General features: G+C 43.0%; 5 protein-coding genes across 5 annotated transcripts; all 5 read left to right on the top strand.

Moving 5' to 3' along the window:
* The first annotated feature begins 906 nt into the window (after positions 1 to 906).
* On the top strand, positions 907 to 7814 carry LOC135943695 (serine/threonine-protein phosphatase 6 regulatory ankyrin repeat subunit C-like). The gene is made up of 3 exons (XM_065490358.1): positions 907 to 2711; positions 3437 to 5247; positions 6049 to 7814. Exons 1-3 carry the CDS (start codon positions 907 to 909, stop codon positions 7812 to 7814), a joined length of 5382 nt encoding a protein of 1793 aa, XP_065346430.1.
* An 885-nt stretch (positions 7815 to 8699) lies between these two features.
* LOC135943694 (putative ankyrin repeat protein RF_0381) lies at positions 8700 to 13649 on the top strand. Its single transcript, XM_065490357.1, has 3 exons — positions 8700 to 10516; positions 11079 to 11254; positions 12466 to 13649. Exons 1-3 carry the CDS (start codon positions 8700 to 8702, stop codon positions 13647 to 13649), a joined length of 3177 nt encoding a protein of 1058 aa, XP_065346429.1.
* Positions 13650 to 18490: 4841 nt separating this feature from the next.
* Positions 18491 to 20365, top strand: LOC135943693 (putative ankyrin repeat protein RF_0381). The gene has a single exon (XM_065490356.1). It carries the CDS (start codon positions 18491 to 18493, stop codon positions 20363 to 20365), a length of 1875 nt encoding a protein of 624 aa, XP_065346428.1.
* A 1359-nt stretch (positions 20366 to 21724) lies between these two features.
* On the top strand, positions 21725 to 24114 carry LOC135943078 (uncharacterized). The gene is made up of 5 exons (XM_065489476.1): positions 21725 to 21955; positions 22019 to 22230; positions 22296 to 22673; positions 23193 to 23623; positions 23679 to 24114. The coding sequence occupies exons 1-5, from the start codon at positions 21760 to 21762 to the stop codon at positions 24019 to 24021; spliced, it is 1560 nt and encodes a 519-aa protein (XP_065345548.1). The 5' UTR covers positions 21725 to 21759; the 3' UTR covers positions 24022 to 24114.
* Positions 24115 to 24362: 248 nt separating this feature from the next.
* LOC135943692 (ankyrin repeat domain-containing protein 50-like) lies at positions 24363 to 25408 on the top strand. The gene is made up of 4 exons (XM_065490355.1): positions 24363 to 24386; positions 24452 to 24503; positions 24968 to 25311; positions 25388 to 25408. The coding sequence occupies exons 1-4, from the start codon at positions 24363 to 24365 to the stop codon at positions 25406 to 25408; spliced, it is 441 nt and encodes a 146-aa protein (XP_065346427.1).
* Positions 25409 to 25435: the final 27 nt, after the last annotated feature.

Below are 25435 nucleotides of genomic sequence, written 5' to 3'. Positions count from 1 at the left end.
ATAGCCTTTGTCAATGGCTAAACGTTTTATGCTGAAAGTATTTCTTTTAAATATCCTGCATTGTTATGAAAAAGAATTCCAAATAACACGCACATTGCATGCATAATATAACAATCATGACACTAATAAAAATGCCTGATAAAAAGTACAATAATAATACAATACAATAATAAGGCCTTGTATAGCAATTTTCAGCTGATAAGTTACTGGTCATGGCTTATGCTTCTTAAATAAGCCTCGTTAGTCAGACGCTGATATTTGAAAATTTACAAGCTAAAGAGGAGTACGCATCAATAATGCATTTACAAATTAATTGTTTATTCACTCAATTTTTTGAACAGATTAGACGGGAGACGTGTTGCTTGTAGACAAAAGTTATTTAAGAGCAGTGAGAGCAGAAGTGCATATAAATCAATTCATATCATCACACGTACGCCTTGCAGAAAGATGAAAACCGTGCCGCCAAGCAGCTTTGCGACGCGGGTAGTATAAAACTCCATTCTATTATTTCACCGCATGAAGAAATTTCGTAAGTGGAAACACGTTTGGTCTAGGCTTTAATTTATCTTTCATTTGATCAATTTTTCCTTCAATTATATTTAAGTGAACAATTTAAAATCATTTTGAATTGACTGATCCTTAATGAACTAAACAATGTTAATTTTAAAAATTTATATGTACAACATAATAAACATCTTCATTCAAATTGATAAGTAAATATCGGCTAATCACACAGTTTGACGCTTTGTTCTAACAGTGGTTGCGTTTAGTTGAAACCAGATCTTTGTCGGTTGAAGACGCAACAGCTTAAGAAATTTTAATTTTCCTGAAGGGAAGTACGCATTTATTTTCATACTTTGGTTTTTTTTTAAAAAAAAAAGGTTGCTTCTTGGCAGGTTGTGAAAAATGGATTCATTCATGAGCGTGCGGGATGCAGACCGCTTTATAGAAAAGACAACTGAAGACCTGACCCTGCTGATGCTCGCAGCCAGGGATGAGAACCTGGAAAGCTGCCTCTTCCTCTTGGAAAAAGGAGAAAGTGCTGAGGCGAGGACAAAATTCGGCGTGACGCTTCTTCACTTCGCGGCCTTGAACGATGAGAACGGAATCGAAATCATCCGGCACCTCGTCAACCAGAAGAAACTAGACTTGAAGGAAGAAGACGTGGATGGCGAGGAAGCCATTTTCTACGCAGTCAGGAAGGCAAATTTCAAGGTTGCCCAGGCTCTGCTTGAGCTGCAAGGTGTCGAGACGAAAAACCTGCTGCATTTCGTGATAACTCGAAATAGAGGGGACGCAGCCCCGACGGTGCACGCGTGGAACCCTGATTTGATAAAACAGGTCGACTCAGACAAGAGAAACGCCCTCCACCTAGCAGCCGAATACTCGGACCTGAATGTCTGCAAATGGCTAATCGGCGAGGGCATCGAGGTCGCCTCTAAGTGCGTTTACGGAACAGCCTTGAGTCGTGCTGCTCTCAACAAACGCCACGGAGAAGAACTGGTTCCGTTCTTCCACGCCCAGGGATTGAACCTGAACGAAACTTCGGAAGTTGGATGCTCGCCCTTGCACGCAGCCCTGGCCGTGGAAAACATCGAGGTTGCTCAAGAAATGATATCACTCGGGGCGTCACTGCAGAAACACAATTATTTATTCTACTGCGTCATGGGGAACAAATTAAACAGCGCCAAATTCGTGAACGGACTGGACAACACTCAGATCACGAGTCGAGACAAGGATGGTCGGACGGCTCTTCACGTCGCGGCCGAGAGGGCCGATCGAGTGATGTGCAAATGGCTCATCGAAAGCGGCATTCCGATTTACTCCACGTGCTCGCGGTGGAAAAGCTCGGCTATGCATCACGCCGTGTTCAACAAACGGCACGGACCGAGTCTCGTCCGATACTTTTTCGAATCGGGGCTGAACGTGAACAAAAAGGACAAAGTGATGTACACCCCTATCGTCCACGCTGTGAGATCGAAAAATTTCGAGGTCGCCGAAGAGCTGCTGAGCCTCGGCGCCGATTTGCGTTGGGAGAAAAAAGGCGTGAACGTTCTGCACCACTGCATAATGAGCAACAACCTGGAAGGTGCCAAATTCGTGCACTCGAAGGATCCAGGACTAATTAAGGAGCTCGGCAAGGAGGGGATGAACGCCCTTCATTTCGCGGCAGCGCACGCGGATCTGAAAATGTGCGAGTGGCTGTACGAAGAAAACGTTGACGTTCAGGCTTCAAGCGAGAAGCAACGGAACAACGTCCTGCATTTCGTCGCTTGCAACAAAGAGCACGGAAAATCACTCGTCGCCTTTTTTGAATCAAAGGCGGTGAACGTGAACAAAAGGAACAAATCCTCGCTAACCCCTCTTCACGCCGCCCTTTTAAACGAAAATATCGAAGTGGTTGGAGAGCTCCTGAAGGTTGGCGCTGACATTTTTGTAAAACTAGAAAATGACAATATTCTGCACTTCTGCATTCTAAGAGAGAAATTCTTGAGCGCCAAATTCGTGGTCAGAATCAACAGGGAGCTGCTCAGGGAAGAGACCAACGGAGGAATGACCGCGCTCCACCTTGCAGCGCGAGTGGCGGATGTGGATTTTTGCAAATTCTTGGTGAAGAAAGGCGCTAACTTCCGAGCCAAGGACCAGAAAAATCGCTCAGTTTCCGATATGGTTCCGCGAGGCAGCAGTGACAAGGGGAAATATTTTCGATCGTTGAAATTTAAACATTACAAGTCGTGTCTGTTTAATTTTGTAAGATTTCCTTATACTTTCAATGCTGCAATAAATAATCTCCTTCCATGATATTTCTCGTTTTATTGTTTATTTAGACAAAAATGCTTTAAATCAATTTGTTTCCAAAAAATAAATTTAATCAACTTGAGAGGGTGAATTTAAATTGATCTCACATACTCTTTTAATTTATTTATTTTTTAAATTATTGAGACAAAAATACTAAATGTACTAATTGTGTCTTTTGGATCGTTAAAAACAAACTCTTGACACTCGTATGGCAATCCAAAGAGAGCTTTTTGTTTCCCTCATTCAGACGCCATCTTGGATCTGCGCAGTGGGAACCAATTTTATCGCACATCTGGACCCCGCTGATTTTTAGGGAAAATTAAATTACTATGAATTGTATGTCAAAGAGACAAAATTTGCCTAATTTTAGGCGTAAATTAACAGCAAAGTATAGTTCTTATTTTCTTTAGTTTTGTTTACCAGCAATATACCCACACTCTGGTGCCATCCAAATATTTATTTTAAGAGTAAACATGCCAGAATACACAATTTATTTGTTATTCCTCCCACTGTCCCATTCAGTGTACTGGAGGAAATATCTCGACACAACACATCCAGCAGGCATCTATTTCAATATGAGTGACAGGTTTGCAGAGCAACCCTTTAAATTATTCTTTTTAAACAACAAATTTTTCAGATCAGATACCGTTGGGGAAAAGAATTCGCTCTCGATTGGCGAGCAGCAGGAAATGAGCCGCTTTGTTGAAAAGACAACTGAGGGTTTGACTCCGTTGATGGTCGCGGCCAGGGACAAAGACCTGCTGAGCTGCCTGGAAATCCTGATAAAAGAAGAAAGCGTTGACGCCGAGTCGCCTTTCGGCGCCTCACTTTTCCATTTCGCCGCGTTGAACGAGGAGCACGGCGTAGAGATCGTGCGGCACCTCATCCACTCGGAGGGCCTGGACATAAAGAAAACCGACGTCGATGGGGAGGAGGCCATTTTCTACGCCGTCAGGAAGGGAAACTTCAGGGTGGCCAAGGTGCTGCTCGAGATGCGAGACGCCGAGACCAACAACCTCCTGCATTTCGTCATAATTCATCAGAGATCGGAATTCGTACCTTCAGTGCACGCGTGGAACCCTGAGCTGATCAAAGAAACCGACCTGGTCAGTAGAAACGCCCTTCACCTCGCAGCCGAATACGCCGACCTGATTACATGCAAATGGCTGATCGGTCACGGCATCGACGTTGCGTCAAAGAGCTATTTCGGAACGGCTTTGCATCTGGCTTCGCTAAACAAAATCCACGGCCAGGAACTGGTCATATATTTCGCTTCCCAAAATCTCGACCTGAACGAGAAATCAGAGAGCGGATTCAGGCCTGTGCACGCAGCTCTTGCCCTCGAAAATATCGCGGTCGCCGAGGAACTGCTGCGGCTCGGCGCCAAATTGCCTATTACCACCATCGAAAATCCTTTGCTCTTCAGCGTCTTTTGCAACAAAATAAAAAGCGCCCAGTTTGTGTTTAACAGAAAGAACAGCCTGATTCATGGTCTCGATGTAGATGGCAAAAACGCCCTTCACATCGCGGGCGAGGCTGCAGATAAAGAAATGTGCGAGTGGCTCATCGACTTGGGCATCCTTGCCCATTCTCTGTGCTTGAAGCGGCACTCGACCTTTTTCCACCTCGTCGGCCTGAACAAGGAGCACGGAGTTCAACTCGTGCGATACTCGTTTTTCCGCTTGCGATTGAACATTAACGGATTGGACAAATCCGGATACACGCCTCTCATCTACGCTTTAAGGGCCAAAAACTTTGTCGTAGCTGAAGAGATGCTTAAACTCGGAGCTAATCTTCACTGGCAGAAAAACGAGACGAATCTCTTCCACGTCTGCGTGACGGACAACAATTTGGAAGGAGCCAAATTTGTGCACTCCAAGGACCAGAGTTTGATGAGAAAACTCGGGAAAGATGGCATGAATGCCCTTCACCTCGCAGCAAATCACGCAGACCTGAGAATGTGCCGGTGGCTGTGTGAAGAGAACCTCGACGTGCTGGCCCTGAGTGGAGTTTTGCAGAATAACGTTCTGCACTACGCCGCTCTCAACGTGCATTACGGAAACAAACTCGTGCCCTTTTTCGTCGAGAAGGCGGTGAATATAAACGAGAGGAACCGATCGGCATGGACACCGCTCCACGCCGCCCTTTCGAAGGAGAATATCAGTGTGGCTGAGGAGTTGCTGGAGGCAGGCGCGGACATTGATGTCAAACTGAATTCCGGCAATGTCTTGCACTTCTGCGTCCACTTAAATAAATGCTCGAGTGTCGTATTTTTGGTCGGTGAGAAGAAAGAGTTAATCAAGGAGACAACCGCGGGAGGAGTAACTCCTCTGCACCTGGCGGCGAAGATCGCAAATCTGAAACTCTGCAAATATTTGGTGTCGCATGGAGCACATGTTCACGCACGAGACAACCTCAAACGCACTGCGTTGGACTTGGTTCCGGAAGGTATGGAGGATGTGAGGAAATATTTTAAAATTTTTATGGGAGAATAAAATAGAGATTTATTAGAAGTTAAAAAAATTATTTGAGTTTTTGTTTTATGCCCTGATAATTGGACAAGATCGAAAAATTATTTAAATCAAATAAACCAGTAGAATTTTCTTATAAATCAAAATTATGGAAGCTATTGAGATTTTAAAAACTTTAGAAACCCTGCGGGGGCCAGATTGGTGCGACGCGCAGATATGGCGTCCGGTGGAGTATGGCGCGAAAAAATGGTCACGTGAAAATGCGCGAAAAGAACCAAGTTTTGGTCAATATTGTGACGCATAATTTGCATTACTCTTAACTAATTGTGTCTTTTTGATCGTAAAAACAAACTCTTGACACTCGTACGGCAATCCAAAGAGAGCTTTTTGCTTCCCACATTCAGACGCCATCTTGGATCTGCGCAGTGCGAAACAATTTTAAAGCATATCTGGCCCCCGCTAAAATAATAACCTTCAACAAAAACAAACAACCTTTGTACTTTGCATACTTAGAAATATTTTTATTTTCCGCCCATAAATATGTCATCTATTTTCTCTAAAAATATTTGTAGAATGCAAATTATGAAGAATTTAAATAACAAATAAATACTGTTAAAAGATTAAAAACGCACTCCATCATCCATTCAGTTGGCTACTAACCGCCGAAATAAATCTATCCTCTTGTAGCGCCGGAAAATGAGCTCGCTAAAGAAAGTGTGTGACATGACTTATTTCACCAACAAAATTAATGTGGGTCTGACCCCATTAATGCTGGTAGCCAGGGACGAGGACCTGAAAAACTGCCTCAACCTTCTAGAAAAGGGCGAAAACGCCGAAGCCGAGACAATTTTCGGAGCGACTCTTCTCCATTTCGCGGCGCTAAACGAGGATCACGGAATCGAAATAATCTGGTACTTTGTTAACGAGAAGAAGCTCGACTTTAAGAAGAAAGATCAGGACGGCGAGGAGGCCATTTTCTACGCAATCAAGAAATGCAACTTCAGGATCGCCCAGATGCTGCTGGAGATGTGGAGGGCCGAGACGGATAATTTGCTGCATTTCGTGATAACTCAGCAGCGATCAGACGTCGCGCCGCTGGTCCACGCGTGGAATCCGAATTTAATTAATGAGGTCGACTCGGTGAAGAGGAACGCCCTTCACCTGGCCGCCGAATACGCCGACCTGAATTTCTGCCAATGGCTGGTCAAAGAAGGCATCGAGGTCGCGTCGGCGAGCCCATTCATGGGAACGGCCTTGCATCGCGCACCGCTCAACACGCTTCATGGACGTGAAATGGTCGAGTATTTTGTCTCCGAAGGACTGGACGTAAACGCAGGAATTAAACTCACAGGAGTGACGCCTCTGCAAGGGGCTCTTTGCCTGGGAAACCTCGAAGTTGCTGCAGAACTTCTGAAACATGACGCTGTTTTGAATAACAAAAAGGGAGGAATTAATAACATGCTCTTCTTCTGCGTCTTAATAAACCAACTCAAGAGCGCCAAATTCGTTCACGAAATGGACAACAGCCTGATTAGGGAAATTTACCCTGGCGGCCGGACAGCCCTGCACCTGGCAGCGGAGGAGGCGGACGAACATATGTGCCAGTGGCTTCTGGAGAATAAAATCGGAATCGATTATTTAACCCCGAGTGGCAGAGGCTCAATTTTACACCACGTCGCAAAGAATAAAGATTTTGGTGCCCAGCTTGTTCATTTCTCTTTCAACCTGGGCTTGGACATGAACTGCCAGGACAAAAAAAACAACACGCCCCTCATGCTGGCGCTGAGGGCCGGAAACTTTGCCGTGGCCCAGGAGTTGCTGGACCACGGCGCCACTTTGGACGTGACGATCGACGGCATGAACATCTTGCACTTCTGCATTGCGGATAACAATCTGGAGGGTGCCATATTTGTTCACTCGAAGAGTCAAAGTCTGGTGCAAGAAGGCGGTGAAGAAGGGATGAACGCCCTTCACATCGCAGCGGCACACGCGGACCTGCGAATGTGCGAGTGGCTGTGCAGGGAAAGCAGCGTCGACTTATGTGCTCTCAGCGGCGAAATGGAAAACTCTGTTTTGCATTATGCTGTTTATAATTTGGAACATGGAGTGGATCTTGTTGATTTTTTCGTTACCAAAGGGGTCAACGTGAACGGGAGGAATATCTTCTCAAAAACCGCGTTTCACCTCGCTTTATCAACGGAAAATATCAATATTGCCGAAGCTTTGTTGAGCTCCGGCGCGAATATTAATATCAGCCTCGATCACGACAATGTTTTGCACTACTGCGCTCGCAGGAATAAACTTTTGAGCGCCAAATTCGTGGTAGGAGTGGAGAAGGAGCTGGTCAGGGAAATGACCCTGTCAGATATGAGCGCGCTTCACCTGGCGGCGCAGGCGGCAAGCCTGGAGTTCTGTAAATTTTTGGTTGAGAACGGAGCCAACTTCCTCGTCATGAACGAATTCAATCAGTCGGTTTTGGCCATGGTTCCGCGAGACAGAAAGGACAAGAAGAAATACTTCCGCTCTTTGGGAATTAAGAAATAAATTTTGTGTGTACTTAAATTGATTCAGTTGTTGTTTTGAATATTATATATTTTAAATTTTTGTTTCTATAAAACTGGTTTTTATTTCATCTCAACGCCCGGATTTTTATCAAAAAAATAAAAAAATGAATAAAACCAAAAGTTTTCGTCATATCAACGGACGTTAAAAATACATCACTGACTCTGTGTTGATACCAAAGTTCAACGTTTATTTAAATTCTTTTTTTCTCGTTTCTATCCCTGGTGTGCGAGGACCGGGAAAGACACGCACTGTGCTGAAACTCTGATGGGTCCCAAAAACACCGCGAACGGATATCACGGGCGCACACCAGGCCCACTCGCCTCCGCACCAAGGATCTTTTTGAAACGCTATAATAGACATTCGTCACTCATGCTGAAAATGGAAAGGAGCAACTCGCCTAGCGCCATAGTTCTTGAATATCAGAGAGGTGCTGAGTTTTTACTTTCAAAATTAACAAATCACCAATTTATTGAAAGTGTAAGTTATATCTGTTACATATTGACAACTTAAAACTAGAAAAATAATGAGAAAAGGGAGTGTTTCTTTTACAATTCTTATATATTTGTGACAAAGACTGAATTGTTTGTGTCATAAATATTTATCAGAGCCACTAAATATTGTTTGCTCTGTCCTCACTGCGGCACAGCTCTTTTCTTTATTTGGACTGGGAAACTATAGTTGTTAGAAGTTAACTGCCTGAAAAACAAGTTATTTTCTGCGAAAAATCATAAATGTAAATAAGGTTTAATTTTTAGCACTGAAAATATAATCATGACGTAATTTTTCAGATTTACTTTGCGGAAGAACACAAGAGTAAGTGACTTTACTATCATCACACAATTATAAATCATCTCCTTTCAGATGATGAATCCGTTCATGAGCATAAGAGACATCGACCGCTTCAGCGAGAAGACGGCGTCAGGTGCCACGCCGCTGATGCTGGCAGCCAGGTACGATGACCTGCAAAGCTGCCTGGCGCTCGTGGAGGAAGAAGGCGAAGACCCAAAAGCGATTACACACTTTGGCGTCACTCTGCTTCACTTCGCCGCCTTGAACAAGCATCACGGAATGGAAATAATTTGGCACTTCCTGGAAAAAGGACCCGATTTGGCGGCTTCAAAGGACGTTGACGGCGAGGAACCAGTCCTTTACGCCATCAGGGTCGGAGACTGGAATTTGGCCAAGAATATTTTGCAGCTGCAGAGCGGGGAAACAAACCTACTACATTACTTTGTGATCAGAAACAATATGGAAATGGTCCAATTGGTCCACGATGAAGACAAAGAGTTGATCAATAAATTAGACTTGAATGGCAGAAACGCCCTCCACTTAGCGGCCGAATTTGCAGACCTGAAAATGTGCGAGTGGATTGTGGAGCACGGCGTTACAGAGGCTCTGAGCTCCGACCAATCGACCGCACTGCACCGCGCCGCGCTGAACAAAGAGCATGGAGAAGAGTTAGTTACGTACTTCGTTGATCGCAAGAAACTGAATTATTTATACTTCAAGAATAGATCAAATGAAACGCCTATGCACCTCGCCCTTTTAGCTGGAAACATACATGTGGCGCAGCAGATGCTCAACCTCGGAGCAAAACTTTACAATTGTTCCGAGAAAATGTTGCTTTACTGCGTGAAGAATAACAACCTGAAAAGCGCCAAGTTTGTGCACGAAATGGACGGATTGCAGATAAAGCAGCTGGACACCATCGGCCGGAATGCCCTTCACATTGCGGCCGAGTGTGCAGACCTGCAAATGTGCCAATGGCTCGTTGAAGATGAGGGCTTTGACGTCAAAGCTTTGACCCGAGAGTGGAATTCCTCGGCCATCCACCACGTTGGCTACAACAAACTGTACGGCACGCAACTCGTCTCCTTCTTCGTCGGCTTAGGGTTGGACTTGAACTCCCTGGACGGTTATTTGGACAGTCCCCTTCACTTCGCCCTGACGGACCAAAATATCGAGGTCGCCGAGGAAATGATCAAGTACGGTGCTGATCTCAGAGCGAAAAATGGACCGTATAATCTGCTCCACAAATCTGTCATCAGCAATTTTCACAAAAACGTTCAATTTTTGCACTCGAAAGATCCAGGACTGACCAGGCAGCTCGGGAAATACGAGAATAATGCTCTGCATTTTGCGGCCAAGCACGCCGACAAAGAGATGTGCAGGTTTCTCTGCGATGAGGCCGGCATCGACGTGCACGCCTCCTGCGGGCGAGACGCCAACGGCGTTTTGCACTTCTCCGTGATGAATAAATACCACGGAGCAGAGCTAATCGAATACTTTGCCACCGAGAAGCAAGCAAATGTGCACCAAACCAACAGATTTTTCGAGACGCCGCTGCACTTTGCTCTGAAAAAAGAAAATCTGATCATTGCCGAGGCGCTGCTCAAGCTTGGCGCCGACATTAATTTAAAGAACGCCGACAGGGGAAGTCTCCTGCACTTTTGCGCCTACCGAAACAAGCTTGGCAGTGCCAGGTTTGTGCTCCAGAAGAACATAAACTTGATCAACAGTGTTAACTGCTCGGGAATGACCGCGTTGCACGTCGCTGCCAAGTGGGCAAACTTTGAGTTTTGCAAGTTTTTGGTGGAGCAAGGCATCGATTCCTGCGCGAAGGACGCTTTTGGCAATGCGGCGCTGGCCTATGTCCCAGCGACCAATTTTAAACTGAAAAGGTACTTTCACAAATTGGGATTGAAGAACTCTTAGTTATTAGAATTAAATGGCAATTAATAAATATTTATACTTATGAAAAATATTTTTGGATTTTATCTTTTTGTTTGACAGGCATTTTAAATATGCAACTTCCAACAGTCAACACGGTAATAAACATCACAGAATAAATAATTAAATATAAAATATAAATTGCTAATTTAAATTTCACCCCCAATATATGGGTCGGTCAATCACAATTGTACCCTTTTGGCAAGGTCAGTGAACTGAAATGATACAGTTATTTACATTGCAAAATAATTACTCACGCGAACACTCTTTTAAATTTTATCCTGAAACTGCGAGCCGGTTAAAATGTCCAGCCTGCCTCAAAATTTGGCGCCTAAAAGACTCAAAAATGTTTAAGAATATTAACATGCATGCTTGACAACTAAAACGACAGTTTTCTCACCTTAATATCTGCCCTATTGAGACTGAAATGAGCAACAAAATAATTCCAAAGAGTCTCGTGCGTGCTGCTGCAGGGATAAACACAAAAACACCTGTTTTAACTCGTATGAACAGGGGGATGATCGCGGCCGCGCCGGCCGCCACGATGATTACAAGCTCCTCCCTTGCTGGCGAGAGGAGATGTGTATTTTTCGCATTTTTAAGGGTGGTTAGAGTGACGTCGTTCTCCCTATGTGGAAACATCATGGCCGGCAGCCTCACCTTTCTCAGGGACTTAAAGTGGGTTGAACGTACGCAGCGCTACCCTGAGGAAAAAATCCAAACGAAAGAAGCAAAATATAAATATACTCATTCATCATGTTCCCAGTCACGTGGTGTTGATTAAATCGTCAAAAGCAGCAGTTTAAATGTTAATATCGAGTGACACTGAAGAAATAATGCCATTCATTTATTCTTTATTTCTTCATTCCAACGCCGCGCATATCGTTTTCCCCCATTCATTTGGCCTAAGGTATGAATGAATCCCGTGAATGAAAATGGAAAATAAATTAGAACAAAAAGAGCGAAAATTTATTTTCGTCTTCTCATTGCGCGTGTACTAAGAGCGTTGCAGAACAATGCAAAAATATTCAGGAAAATGGAAGAAATTAATAAAAATGATAAATTATTGAGCGAGCAGGAAACAGGAAAAAAATATGCAGGAAAATGTAAAAATGAGCGAGCACATTCAAAGGAATTTATTACTTAAAATTTAAAGGTGCTTCTACAGCTGTTCAAAACTATAAATAAGCGAAAGGAAAAAATTCTCCTCTTCTGGTTTTTTTTCAGGTTCTTTTTTCTTCAGGAATTTTTTACCAGCATTTTGGGCGATATCTTCCCTCCAAATTTTTATTTCATATTTTTTCTGAGAGGAGCGCTGGCGCCGAATAAAAAAAGAAAACACCTTCAAACCTCCGAAGGGGAACATGTTGTGCAGCCGCTCAAGATATTCATCTCCTGTTGCTGACTATTATGGTATTGAGTTCCCAACCTCTATAATATTTCAAATAATTGTAACTTAACCATTTTATAGAACAGTCCTTTGAACCTTGAAAATCTAAAAGCTTAGGGGAAAATGTTTTTGTGGTTTTTGTTGTGTTCCGTTAACTCCGCATTTTTTATCTTTATAGGACCATGGACTAAAATTTTCCTGTTTTCATTTAATTTAAAGAAAACTTTCAAAGACCAACGTGTCCGCATTCTTTCGGGCACTCCTATTTTCCTTTCCTAAATAGTTTCCTTGTGAGGAGTTAAATCAAAAAGCCAAACTACATCAATTAAAATTTAAGGTTAATTTCTTATCTATGGAAATTTCATAAATTCTCCTTTTCGTTCCAGCTCGCAATTTTCCAATGATGATCTGCAACGAAGGATCTGTGCTAATTAATTACACCCCTAAAAGCAACAGTGAGTTTTCTGTTTTCATTTGGCAAAATATTTTTTCATTTATTTTTATTTCCAGTTTTAGGAAAACGACACGCAGATTTGGAGACATTGCAGCAAAAATTTCGAAGAAACACAAATTTCGAATACAAACTAGCGTTCATCGAGGCGTACAAGGGTGAGCTGCCCGCCCTGCATTTCGCGGCGAAGATGACGGATGCCGCCGTTTGCCGACGCCTAGTGGAGCAGGGCGCCGACGTCGGCGCCAAGTGCAGCATCCTCGGCGCCTCGGCTCTGCACTACGCCGCCGTCAACGTCGTCCACGGCATGCAACTGGCCGAGTTCTTCGTGGCCAATGGATGCAGCGCCGCGAGCACGGACAAAAACGGCGACGTTCCGCTCGTGTACGCGCTCCGAGCCAGAAATTTTGAGCTCGCAGCCAAACTGCACGAGAAAATCTCACCATCTGGGGAAAATCTCTTGCACTTTTGCATCAAGACGAATAAACTGGACTTTGCCAAATTCGTGCTCGAGGAGGAAGAGTATTTGATCGGTGACGCTAGTTGCAAACGGAATTACTTCGAGCTCGCGGTGAAATTCGCAGATTTGGCCATGTGCAAATGGTTCCTCCAGGTTTCTCCTCTCAAAGTTGGCAATTTTGAGGAAGAATCGTCGTTTCTGAAACTCGCTGTCAACAACGAAAAGCACGCCACTCAGATCATTCCATTCCTGCTCTCAAAATTCAATTACAATCACGAACGCGGAGCGAATTTAATATCTTCCCTCATTATTCACACAATAGATTCGGGAAAATTCGGAGTGGCAGAGGAGCTTTTGAAGCATGGCGGTGGGGCCACCAAATTAAAAGTGCGAGGAAAAAATTTGTTGCAGTATTACGTCTGCAAAAATAACTTGGACGCGGCCAAATTCGTGCACGAAAAAGACAGAAATTTGATCAAAGAGGTCGGGGTCAACGGAGTGACCGTCCTCCACCTCGCAGTGCAATTTGGAAGTCTCGAAATGTGCCAATGGCTGCTAGAGCAAGGCCAGGCCAAGGTGAACAAGAATTCGTTTGCCGGCTTTGTCCACTGTGCTGTGCGAAACAAACAAAATGGAAAGGAAATCATGCTGAAATTGTGCCAGAATTTGATTTCGTTTGACGACAAGCAGGAAGATATTGAAGCTGCAAAGATTTTGCTTCGTATATTCCGTTCAAAAAGAAGAGATTATCGCCCGCTGCTGCCATGGCCAGCAAATGCGTGAAGATCAAAGGGAGATTTTCCGCTCTCTTGCAGTTTCAAAATTAATGAAACTTTTTGATTTCAGTTCTAAGAACTTTGTAAATCAACTGTTTTCCCATAATATGTTAGTTTGAGAGGAAAGGCTTTTCAATAAATCTATATATATTGACTTTTGACCCATCAATATGCTTTATTCAAGTAAAACCAACTAATCGATGAGCGGTCTATTCTTTCAATCATAATTGCAACCACACCTGGAATGAAAATAATATGCAAGAACGTGTTTCAGTAAAAGACCATCTTTGACGTAGTTTCTGAGCACTCCAATCGATTCCTGAGGGTCGAATTAGGTAAAGTGGATGTTTTTTTCGACCAAAAAGTGCAGCGCAACGTGCGAACTTTTTTCCCGCCAAAACAATATTTGCGAGAACTGCGCATGCGTCAGAGCTGGCTGGGTCTGAAAAAGAAGTAATTCGTACAGGCGGTCTCTCTGCAAGTGCTAAAACCAGCTCTCACGCATGCGCACTTCTCGCATTCATATTGTTTTGGCGGGAAAAAAAAGTTCGCACTTCGTGCTGGACTTTCTGGTCGGAAAAAATATCCACTTTGCCTAATTCGACCCTCAAGAATCGATTGGTGTGCTCAGAAACTTTTTCAAAGACGGTCTTAAAACCACTTTGGCATTCCAACAAACAAAATAAAAAGAATAATGCTTAAATCCAGAAAAGAAACTTTGGCTATTTTTCTTAAAAAGGAATTTTCTAGATTTATGTTCCTCTCATATATCGGCCACTCTCCCTTTTTAAAATTATTTCTGGAGCACGATGCTATGAATGCATCTTTTGTTGTATGCATATTCTTAGAAACATCTCATCCGAATATAATTCTGTTACGCTTCCCTTTTATTATTAAAAGAATTGACCGGGAACAATTGAAAATGACAGAAGCAAGTAAACAAAAAATATGTATACATTCAGAGCATTTGTCTCCCATCAATAGTTGAGAAATAATTGTGTCGTGTGACAAAGGGCTGGTTGGGGGTGGCGCGCCGAGATGGCATGTTTACATTTTTTCACTGGAAGATAAATTACGTGACAAGCAACCTTGAGACGGGCATTGTGCGCACAATTTTCTCCCGTCGCCTCGCTCCCACAGTCCACAGCCTTCACGGAAATTTTTCTTCTCCTTTTGCATGATGTGTTTGAAAGTCACTGGATCATAAAAATTTTCTTTTTCTCGTTAGTGAATTTCTAAAAAGGAATTGGGGCCAGTAGGTCATCCATTCCTGAAGACGCATTCGAGGGATGAGGGATGTTGCAGTCTCGCCCGCGTACGTAGGTTGAGCGCGCGGGCCTTATTTGTGACGACTCGCTGGCACGTAAAGCAATAGAGGAGCAAATCGAGCGAGCGGAGCACAAAAATATATTGTCTCAATTTGGCTCGCGATTTTTCACTGGGATGTCGGAATGCGTGAATTGATCCCCAATATTATTTTCTGATGGAATAAAAACGCGTTCCTATTGCCATCGTAATCTCCCTCCTTCAGGTTCGCCAATTTTGCACTGCGCAAAAATGCACCACTGGTTTTTTGCGCAAAAAACCGGCTGGAAAAACCCACAAGTTTTGGGGTTTTCCGCATTTTTCCGAATTTATCCCAAAAGTAGTCAATTTTCGCTCCAAATCAGTCTGAAATTTCATAAAATTACGCTGAGAGTTAAAATTTTCTGTCTCTTGAAGGAACCCGTGGCTCTAATACCGATTTTGGGGATTTTGAAAAATCCTATTTTTAATCATCCGCATCTTGAGAATTTTTTATTTTCCATAAGAATGCATGTGTTTTGGAAAAATGCGCAAAATTGCAGAAAAACCCGCAAAAAACAGTTTTTTGCAATGCACTGGGTTTTTCCGGAAAAATGCGGGTTTTTGCGAACCCTGCCGAGGAGTGTCACGAGTCAGAAACAATTGATAAAAAAATTCTACATCGTGTCGGACGCCCGCACCGTTTACTATCAAAAAAGGCCTTTTTGTGAGCCCTTTCGAATCAGCTATTGTTTTATTTACTTTAAAATTATTTAAAATTGTAAATTTTATTAGAAACCTGTGCGCCCTCGCGCACGACGCGATTATTTTTAAATTTTAATATTTTTTTAAACTTTAGTTTGAATTGATTATTTTTTATTGATGTGTTGCAACAGAGGCGCCAAATTTCGTAATAATATTTAACAAATCCATAACAGTTCTTCATTACGAAATTCTGCGCCAGTATTTGTCTCAATGCACTGTTGAGAAATCGCCCGCACACAAACAGAAACAGAGGGAAGAAAACTCCCTTTTGTTCGCATCGCGCGGCGCTGCCAGGACGCGGCGCTGCTACTTTCTTGTGTCTCCTCCGACAAGCAGCAGCCAGCGGCTCTGTGAGTCGCAGGCTTTTAGGCTTTACACTGCAGTTACGCTCAAAAGGAGACAGACGCGTCTTGGCCAGCGATCAGCCGGAAAAATTGTGAGTTTTTATTTACTTTCATCGTCTATTTACTATGCATATTCTACATAATTTTGTGTTATTTCCGATATTGTTTTTGCTCACGCTCTTCAAAATTTAAATAAAAAACCAGCTCTCTGTTTACAAACAGAAATAGGGGATATTCAAAATATTAAAAAATTTCCCCTTACTGGCGGGGCAATAATTTTTAAAGTAGGTTATTTTAAATTATATTCCTTACATTATTTAAGAAAAACTCATTTTTAAATTTATTTCTGACTGTGTGTGTCACGTCCTTATTTTAAAATGATTTTCATGTCGACTAGTTCAAACTGAATGGGGCAAAGGGATATTTATTTAATTTACTCCTTGCGTCAGATTTATATTCAAGTGCATCTCATTGTCAAAGGCAGTCAATAAAAATATTTTCCCATATTTGTCACATTGCGTGCGTTCGAATTCCTTTAAAAGCAACAAAAGAAGCCAGCCTTCGGGTCAAGAGAGCAGGTAAAATATTGATGCAACGAACAGACTAAAATTACCAAGCGGCGCGATGTGTCACTCTCGTCTCCCAGGTAGTCTATTTATTTTCCTGCCTGAACCGTTAGAAAAAATGTAATTGAGTAGACAGTTCGAACTTGCCTGCCTCGGGGCTGTATTGGGGTATTGCGCTTCTGTTTTGAGGATGGTGTGTAACACGCCACTAACATGATTTTTTAATCAATCGTATACCGTTCGCAGCATTGAATTTTTCCCGTTGACGCACGCTGGTATTTCTTTAAAATTTTTATTTTGAAACAGGTAATTGGAAATACCCTTTCAAATAATTTTCTAACATGAGATGAGCGCTTGTATACCTGTAAAAATTTAAAGGTGTCCGCGGGCCGCCAGATGTAATGCAAGTGCGAATAACAGCTCACGCACTCTGATCTCTACCGCCCACAACGTCTTGTAAAAAGGTCTCGAGCGCCTCACTTTTGGTCATAAATCTACCCTGAAGTTTTTTTTGTATTGTTATTTTCTAAGCACTGCGCGCACACGTGAATGTCCAATCGGTCTTGCCTTGGGTCATAAAAAATAAATAATAAATCTCCTTAAGGGAAGCACATCTGGGCATCATGCAAAGAGGAACCGTGCTTCTCACGATAAACCATGAAAAATGGAAATCTTTTAGCGGTCAAAGTGTGTTTTTTAACCCAGCGGTCGCCAAGAATAATTTATCATTATTAATTTTTTACCGATTTCATTTATTATTGGGGTTGCTTCGATTTTATTCCACTATATTTATTATAAACTTCAGCAGGGGCAAAAAAATTGGACAGCAAATCAACCGATTAAATAAAAATCAGCAACCAGAATTGAATTCTGTCTAATATTAATAATTTAAAATATTTTTTACAAGAGTATTTCATCAGCCGTTAAGTAAGAATGTTTTCGACACAAATGCATAATATATATGTTTTCTAGGAAAATATTTATGTTTATTACCAAACATTTTCGTAATTAAAATAAGTGACTGGCTCTAAAGCAAGAAAAAGCGGAAGGAAATTCAATTTGTCATCTCAGTTCGGTCTGGCGCCCACAATAATAAGGCACATTGCGCACTTAATTGCAAGCATTGCCCATGTTTCATAATTTTCAAGGGTGAGAATTAAGAGGAAATCTTCTTTGATGTTCAAGTATTTCGTCACAAATTATAAAATATCAGCCTTACACAAATTTACGACAAATTTAAGTTGCGTGTGGGAATCGTGAATGTGCGTGAGGTTTTTAGAACAACAAATAATAAAGAATAAAAATCGCTCGCCGTGAAGCTGCTGGCTGCGAGATTTCAAAAGAGAAACCTGCTCCCTCAGAAAACATATAGGACAATCGCGTTCGTGCCGCGGAACCTTGATGGGTCGCTCACCCCGCATTATTTTTTACCCCTCTGTGTCGCGCGTGCACTCTAACAATAAGCGCGCACGAGTCAGCTGATCGGAGAGAAGTTCGCTCCACGCGGTAGACCTCTCTGAGTACTATTGACCAGAGCCAACTTCACTCCGGTCAACTGACTCGCGCGCGCGATGGAGAAGGAATAGAAAAGTGGACGGAGCGAGCGACCGATCAAATTTCCGGCACGAACGAACCAAATTAATATTTCCAGCTTCATAATAAGATAATTAGAACAATATAATTTATTTTATCAATCAATTAATTAAAATTTTATCTAATTTAAAATTTAAATGTTCACAGATCATTTTTTAGAGGACCAAGTCCACAATAAGGAAGAAATTTAAGGAAAATTGCCTGAAAAAAGGTTGGTTCCTGGTTTAAAAATTAATTATTCCCTCAAATTTAAAATCTGCCTTTTTTCAATTTCAGAAAGAAATAAATCACAGAAAATGGCCGATGATCTGCTAGAGTTTCTCCAAGATTGCAGCTTGGAGGAGTGTCAAAATTACTTGAAGGAGAAGGACATCAACGTCAGCACCATCTTAGGCCCATGTTGCGAGACGCTGATGCATTATGCAGCAAGAAACATCAATCATGGTTGCGAAATCGTCAAATTCCTCGCCTCTGAAGAACTCGACGTGGCGAAGAAAGACTCCAAGGGCAAGGAGCCGATCCATTATGCCACCGAGGTGAAGAATTTCAAAGTGGCCGAGCAACTGCTCAAACTGCGAAGAGTGGAGGACGAGGAGGAGCAGAGAAATAACCTTCTTCACGTCTTCGTCAAAGAAAACAATTTCATCCTCGCAAAAATAGTGCACGACCATCACAAAAATATGATCAAGGAGAGGGGGGAATACGGAAAAACAGCCCTCCACCTGGCAGCGCAGCACGCAGACCTAAAAGGTTGCCACTGGCTGGTGGAGAATGGCGTCGAAATCGGCGCCTTCGACGAGAAGCTCGGCGCCACGGCACTGCACTACGTAGCCTTCAGAGCGTCAGACCACAAAATCTTCGTCTGCTACTTAGTCGAGCATGCAGACCTCTACGTCAGCGAAAAGGCCAAGGGCAAGATGACGCCGCTGCACTACGCCCTGCAGCAGGGCAAGCACGAAATGGCCATGGAGCTGTTCAGGCTCGGCGCCGAAACGCGCATCAAGATGGGAACCGTGGCCAACGTGCTGCACTTCTGCGTCAAAAACAACGACCTCGAAGGCGCGAAACTGGTGCACAGGAAGGACAAGAAGATGGTGCACGAATCCAACAAGAGCGGCACCACGGCCTTCCACCACGCCGCCATGCACGCCGACCTCGAGATGCTGCAGTGGCTGGCCAAGAGGGACGTCAACAAGTACGCCGTGGACGACGACCTCTACAGGGCCAACGCCCTGCACTTCATCGCCTACAATACGACGAACGCAGACAACGAGACGGAGAGGAGGCAGATGGTCCGGTACCTGATCGGCTTAGACATGGACCGGAACAAGGTGACTGGAGACGGACAGGCGCCCATCCACTTCGCCCTGAGGCTGAGAAACCTGGTCGTGGCGGACGAGTTGATCAAGCAGGAGGTAGACCTGACGGTCGAGTTCCAAGGGTTGAACCTGCTCCAGTTCTGCATCAAGGAGAACTACCTCGAGGGTGCCAAGCTGGTGTTCAAGCACAAACCCAAGCAGATCAAAGCTCGAGATTCGAAAGGCAGGAATGCGGCTCACATAGCAGCCGAGTACGCCGATGTGGACATGTGCCAGTGGCTGTTCCTGCTGGACGAAGACGTGTTCAAATTTTACATGAAGACAGGCGCCAGCCCACTCCACATGGCGGCGAAGAACAAGAAGCACGGAGTTGAGATCGTGCAGTACCTCATTAAACTAAAAGTGCCCCTCAACAGCGGGAACGAATTCGAGCTGAGCCCGCTGCACTTCGCCCTGCTCAACAGGAACTTGGACACGGCTCGCGAATTGGTCAACCTCGGTGCCAAAGCGGACGTCCGCCTTCTCGGAGAAAAAATCAATCTGATGCACTTCTGCGTTCGGCATAATTGCTTGGAAGGTGCCAAGTATGTGCACTCACTGAATCCGGAGCTGATTAACGAACTCGGGCTTCAAGAGAAAAGCGTGCTGCACCTCGCAGCGGAGTACGCCGACGTAGAAATGTGCAAGTGGCTGGTGAAGCAGGGCGTCGACCCTATGGCGCTGACCTCCAAAGGCAAATCCGTCATGGACATTGCTTCAAAAAGGTGCTGCTATGACATGAAACTCTACTTCAAGACGCTCAATGTGAAAAAGAGGCGAGGACTGCTACGCAGATTAATCCGCTTGCACTGAATTTTTATCAGGGTACGCCAAAACACACATTTTTCTGGAAAGGACCACTGTTTTTTCTGCATTTTTCTGAAACATAGCATTTTTATTGAAGGTAAAAAATTCTCACGATGGATGACCAAAATTAGCGATTTGCACAAAAGGAAAAATCCAAAAATTGTGTTTTTCCAGCTGTTTATACTGTGGAACATTTTTGCAAATTGTTGAATCGGCGAACCCTGATTTTTATGTAAAGGTTTTATTTTCTTCATCACTCACCTTTATAAAAATATTTGACTTGATAAACTTCAAATTGATGTACTACTTTAAAAAATAATAATGCTTAATGTTAATTTCTCTAATCTTATGCATTGAAAACGCTTAATTATTGTTCTCATGAATGAATCTTATTCAAATAAATAAAATATTGATATTTCAATGAATTACGGGATAATTTTTGATTGCAATTGTCTTACATAACGATATTAAATTTTCAAACTGTTGCATTGCACACAAATATATTCAAATTCTTCAGTTAAATGACTTTTAGCTTGCTTTTGGTTTGAAGATACGGTTTATTTTACCACAAAGGTTTGATTATTTTTTATATTTCTCTTATTAAAAAAATTTAACAGTAATAATTATTGTCGACTGCCTTTGCCTAATAATACCTTTCGGACAAAATGATGGCTGACGAGTTAGCTGTAGAGCGGCGAGAACAGACGGAAAACGGCTTTTCCCTCCAGCGATGCAGCAGGCCAGCAGGCACTCAGGCAGCTTTAGCAGCAGCGGCACACTCGCGCCCCATCGGCTGCACTCCAGCGCACACCTGCAGACCCAAGGCGCAGCTCAAAAATGTTTTAAAAAATGTTGATTTCTATGATTTTATAATTACGGGAACACGACAACAACTAATAATAATGCGAGCTACAGTACACTCGCTTGGCTTCGCGCTTTCATTTTCCTGCCGTTCTGTGCTTCTGTGCCTGCGACCTGTGACATGACTCGTTGACTGTTATCTATGCATGATGCATGATGCATGCATCATCACTCTCCTTAATCAGCAAGAGGAGTAGCAATAGGAGTTCCATGAGTAAACACGAAACCTGCTTTAAATAATAATATTATATGCTTTATAAATATTCATCTTACAGTTTTCATCTATTTTATTAGAATTAAAAAATGAGATTTTAACGATTTCACTGATTGGTATGAAAACTAATTAAGATGTAATCATCTTTTTAACTCCTCGTCGCACAACTGTCCCACTGAATCTTCATCTCTCTGTCTCTGCTACTAACCACGCCCACTTCCTCTTCGTTGATAGTACGGATAGTACTAACAATAAATTTATTCTTCGTTCTTGTGAGCTGGTAGTCGCGAAACTGCGAGGCAAGAAGAAAAGCGCCTGGCGTACCATGGACAACTTGACAAGTTTACAATTGGTCGAAATGGCCAAAATCAGGTTGCGGAGCTTGAGAAGGTACCAAAGTCTGCTGCAAATTGCCACCTTCAGCGTTGCTAGGAACCTCGATTGCTATGACGTCTACGTAGATGACGACACGATTAAAGACCCGAAAAATCGTGCCTTGCACATGCTTGTGTCTCGATTATGTAAGAAAAATCGCTAATTTTCTTCCACACGACAATTATTATTATTAAATTTTTATTTTGCAGCTCCAGAGATGAGGGACAGAGTTCTGCAAGAACTGCTGAAACGGATTAAGAGATCGAAAGAGGACGAGGAAAATGCAGCAAACTTTGACAAAGTCATGAAATTTTTACCTTTTCTGCTCAGCACGTCGACAAGAAAGCTAGATCTGATGGGTTTGTGCTCCATCTGTCCCAACGAATATATTCAAAACAAGAGTAAAAAGATTTTGGAACAGGTTTGAACTTGAAATTCAATTCTGCAGCTGTATATTTATTTCTGTGTAATCTAATTGTTGCGAAGGTGCTGAACTGGATTGCTGATTTAGCTCCAAACGTTGAAGAACTCATGTTCAAATGCTTCCGCTATGTCTATGATCATGGCTACTTTACCGAGCAAGAGATGAATGCGTTGGCCAAGTTACCGTACCTGAAAAAGCTGCAGGCTTGTAAAATTCCAACGAACTGGAATCAATTGCTACAGCTGTGCAGAGCGTTGCCCAACCTACAAGTCCTGGACTGCTATGCCTTTTGGACGACGTTTAAAGAGGACCGCCGGGTGGATTTTGAGCAGGCAAAGACAGACCTGTGCCATCTGAGAGTGCTCTCGTGCAATTCAAGCTCGGTTGATCGTTTGCTCAAGGAACATTTCCCACACCTCGACGTCTTTTTTGAGCCGGAGGTATTCAGGCTTTCCTTTGATGAAATCCCACTTCTTGAGGATGAGAGCGATGATGCACCACCCACGAATCTGCGCCGATTCTTTAACTATGGCATCCATGTTGCAGCTGAAAATGAATTGCATGTCAAATACCCAAATATCACTCATCTGCGGGTAAATTTAAATGCCATCTTTTGGTGTTGGCTGATTGAAATCTTAAATTTTATTTATTTCTTTGACCAAGTTAGTAAAATTAAGCCGCTATAAATAGATGTCGCGAGCAGTGTTTGCATTTTACGCTTATTTTATATGTTTATAATACCAAAATGGTTTTTTAAATTTGTTTGAGAACAAAAAATCGGTGTAGAAACGTCAGCAAAGATTAAAAAGAAACAAATATGCGTTTCTCTGGAGGTTTACTGAACTCATTTTTGGGGTATAAGTAATTTTATGATTGAAAGAAAATAAGAAATGAAAATTTCAGCTCTTAGGAAATTTGGAAATTTTCTAGAATTTAATTCAGTTTGTATGTGTTTCCAGATTAGTTACCATCTAAACCAGGGCCCCAGTTTTGATTCGCTGCTGCAGTTAACGAAGCTCAACACACTGGTGCTGCAAAATGTGAATAACAGTTTAGTGGAACCCCTTTTTACCAAGCTCGGCAAAACCTTGCGCTCTCTTAGCCTACTCAACGAATTGACAGACGACGGCTATTTCGACGTGGAAGATCGCGCTGAATTTATGAAATTTGGTTACGATAACGGCGATGACCATGCTGTTGATATAAATCACCATCAGCTCCCTGAGGATGATCATCTCATCCGCATTGGCTTCAAACGCATCTCCGAACTTTGCCCTGAATTGAAGAAACTTGAGCTGTGCAATATTCAAGTGGAGGACCCCTGGGAGCCGTGCGCCCACGTGAAATTTGCCAAACTCCGGAAGCTTACGTGGAAATCGGGTCGAACATGGTCTCTTTATTTAATTTCTTGGGTTACCTCGATCTCAAATGATTATTATTTGCAGGAACTGGACACCTCTCATGGCCTTTATTTTGACGGCTGCTCCCAGCCTGCAGGAGGCTTATATTGAGACTGAGAAGTTTGATGGGAATGACCTGGAGGTGCTCAGGTCATCGATATCCAAGCACGAGATCTTGCAAGAGTTGAAAAAACTCCACATTAACATTCCTGAGATCCCTTGCAAGAATAGGCCCTTAAGAAAAATCCAGTGCTTGATGAAGGAGGCGTCTGTGTTTCTTCCAAAACTTGACGACCTCAGGTTCACTGTTTGTGGTGATACTCATGAAGACTGCTGTGATGATGAAAGCCTCGTCGACCTGCTTGACGCATACCGTTCGTCCGACTGACCTGAATTTTGAATGATAATCTATAGAAAATTGAAAGAATGAATGGCTGTTATTAGATTAAGTCTGCATATTAATTGAACGGCACACGTATACATTTGCCAAGATTTTCATTTCAATTATACACAAAATAATGGACATTGAAGAGCGCATATTCAGATTGAAGATTAGTATTATTGTGAATCATCTTTTTTACAATTGAAACAAAGCGAACAAATATCAACGTACATTCTCCAATTCCTTAGCATGTGTAGCTTTTTTCCAATTAAATTCATTTTCAACCTCAATACCGCGTTTGTCTTAATAATTATGACCACACAATCCCTTGATTTTCAGCCAGAATAATGACCCCCGTGCACAACCTCAAGGTATGCAGTGCAGAGATATCTTATCCCCCTAATAGGTTTTCTAGTTTATTGAGATTGACACGCAGCTTGGTTGCCTGGATTCAGGTAGCGCCAGGGTAGTTCCACCGGAGTTTAGCAGTAATTTGCTTAAGTTTACTTATTCTTTTTTAATTAATTTGTTTCAGAGTGCACTATCCTATTTATTACTCCCAAGGATACAATTTGGATGATTTAATTAAAAATATTTTACGTTTGATCTCTTAATAATGCGATTCAGCTTTTATTATATCCATAAAATAATTTATACATAAATGAAATTACGGTTGTTCATATAGACCTTTGAGACTTGCCGCAGCATAATAATGCAGTTTTTACGAATAAACAATTACCATTAGTTTATTATTAGAGTGTAACTTTGTATTGCTAAATTCTACACACATTAAATTGAATGAACTTGTCAAGAAATAAATATTTAAAGCCGGCATGTATGTCAAGTCAAAAAACGTGCCCGACCGACCAACTGAGCAGCGGCCTGCTACAGGTCGATCATTGAAACAGATGAGGTGCGTCGAAATCTGGTCCACGAGGCGCTTAATTTTCAGTTTCATTGCGAGGCCTGATCAAGGCCGGCGCCGACCCCAACGCCAAGGACGCCGACGGCCGCTCGACGCTGTACGTGCTGGCGCTGGAAAACCGCGTCTCGATGGCCCGCTGCTTGATCGCAGAGTCGGCGTCGTTCGGCCCAACGGCGCCGCCACCCCGCGGAGGCCTGGCCACGCCCACCACGCTGCACGACCTCGAGGGTGCCGACAGCGAGGGCCGCACGCCGCTCCACGTCTCCGCCTGGCAGGGACACACCGACATGGCCGCCCTCCTGCTCGACGCCGGCGCCGACGTCAACGCCACCGACAAGAAGCGAACGGCGCTGCAGGCCGCCAGTTGGCAGGTGCGTGAAATGACAATTCATTCTATTGTCGGTTTAAATCAAGTTTAAATTTGTTGCTGTGGTTTTAAATCTATAGAATACTATTAACTCTGAATGATTTTCTCAACTTTTTTTAAGCGTATTT

This window comes from Cloeon dipterum, chromosome 4 (genome assembly GCF_949628265.1).
Source record: "Cloeon dipterum chromosome 4, ieCloDipt1.1, whole genome shotgun sequence".
In the NCBI taxonomy this organism is placed as follows: Eukaryota; Metazoa; Arthropoda; class Insecta; order Ephemeroptera; family Baetidae; genus Cloeon; species Cloeon dipterum.
This window is presented reverse-complemented; position numbering and strand designations above follow the sequence as displayed.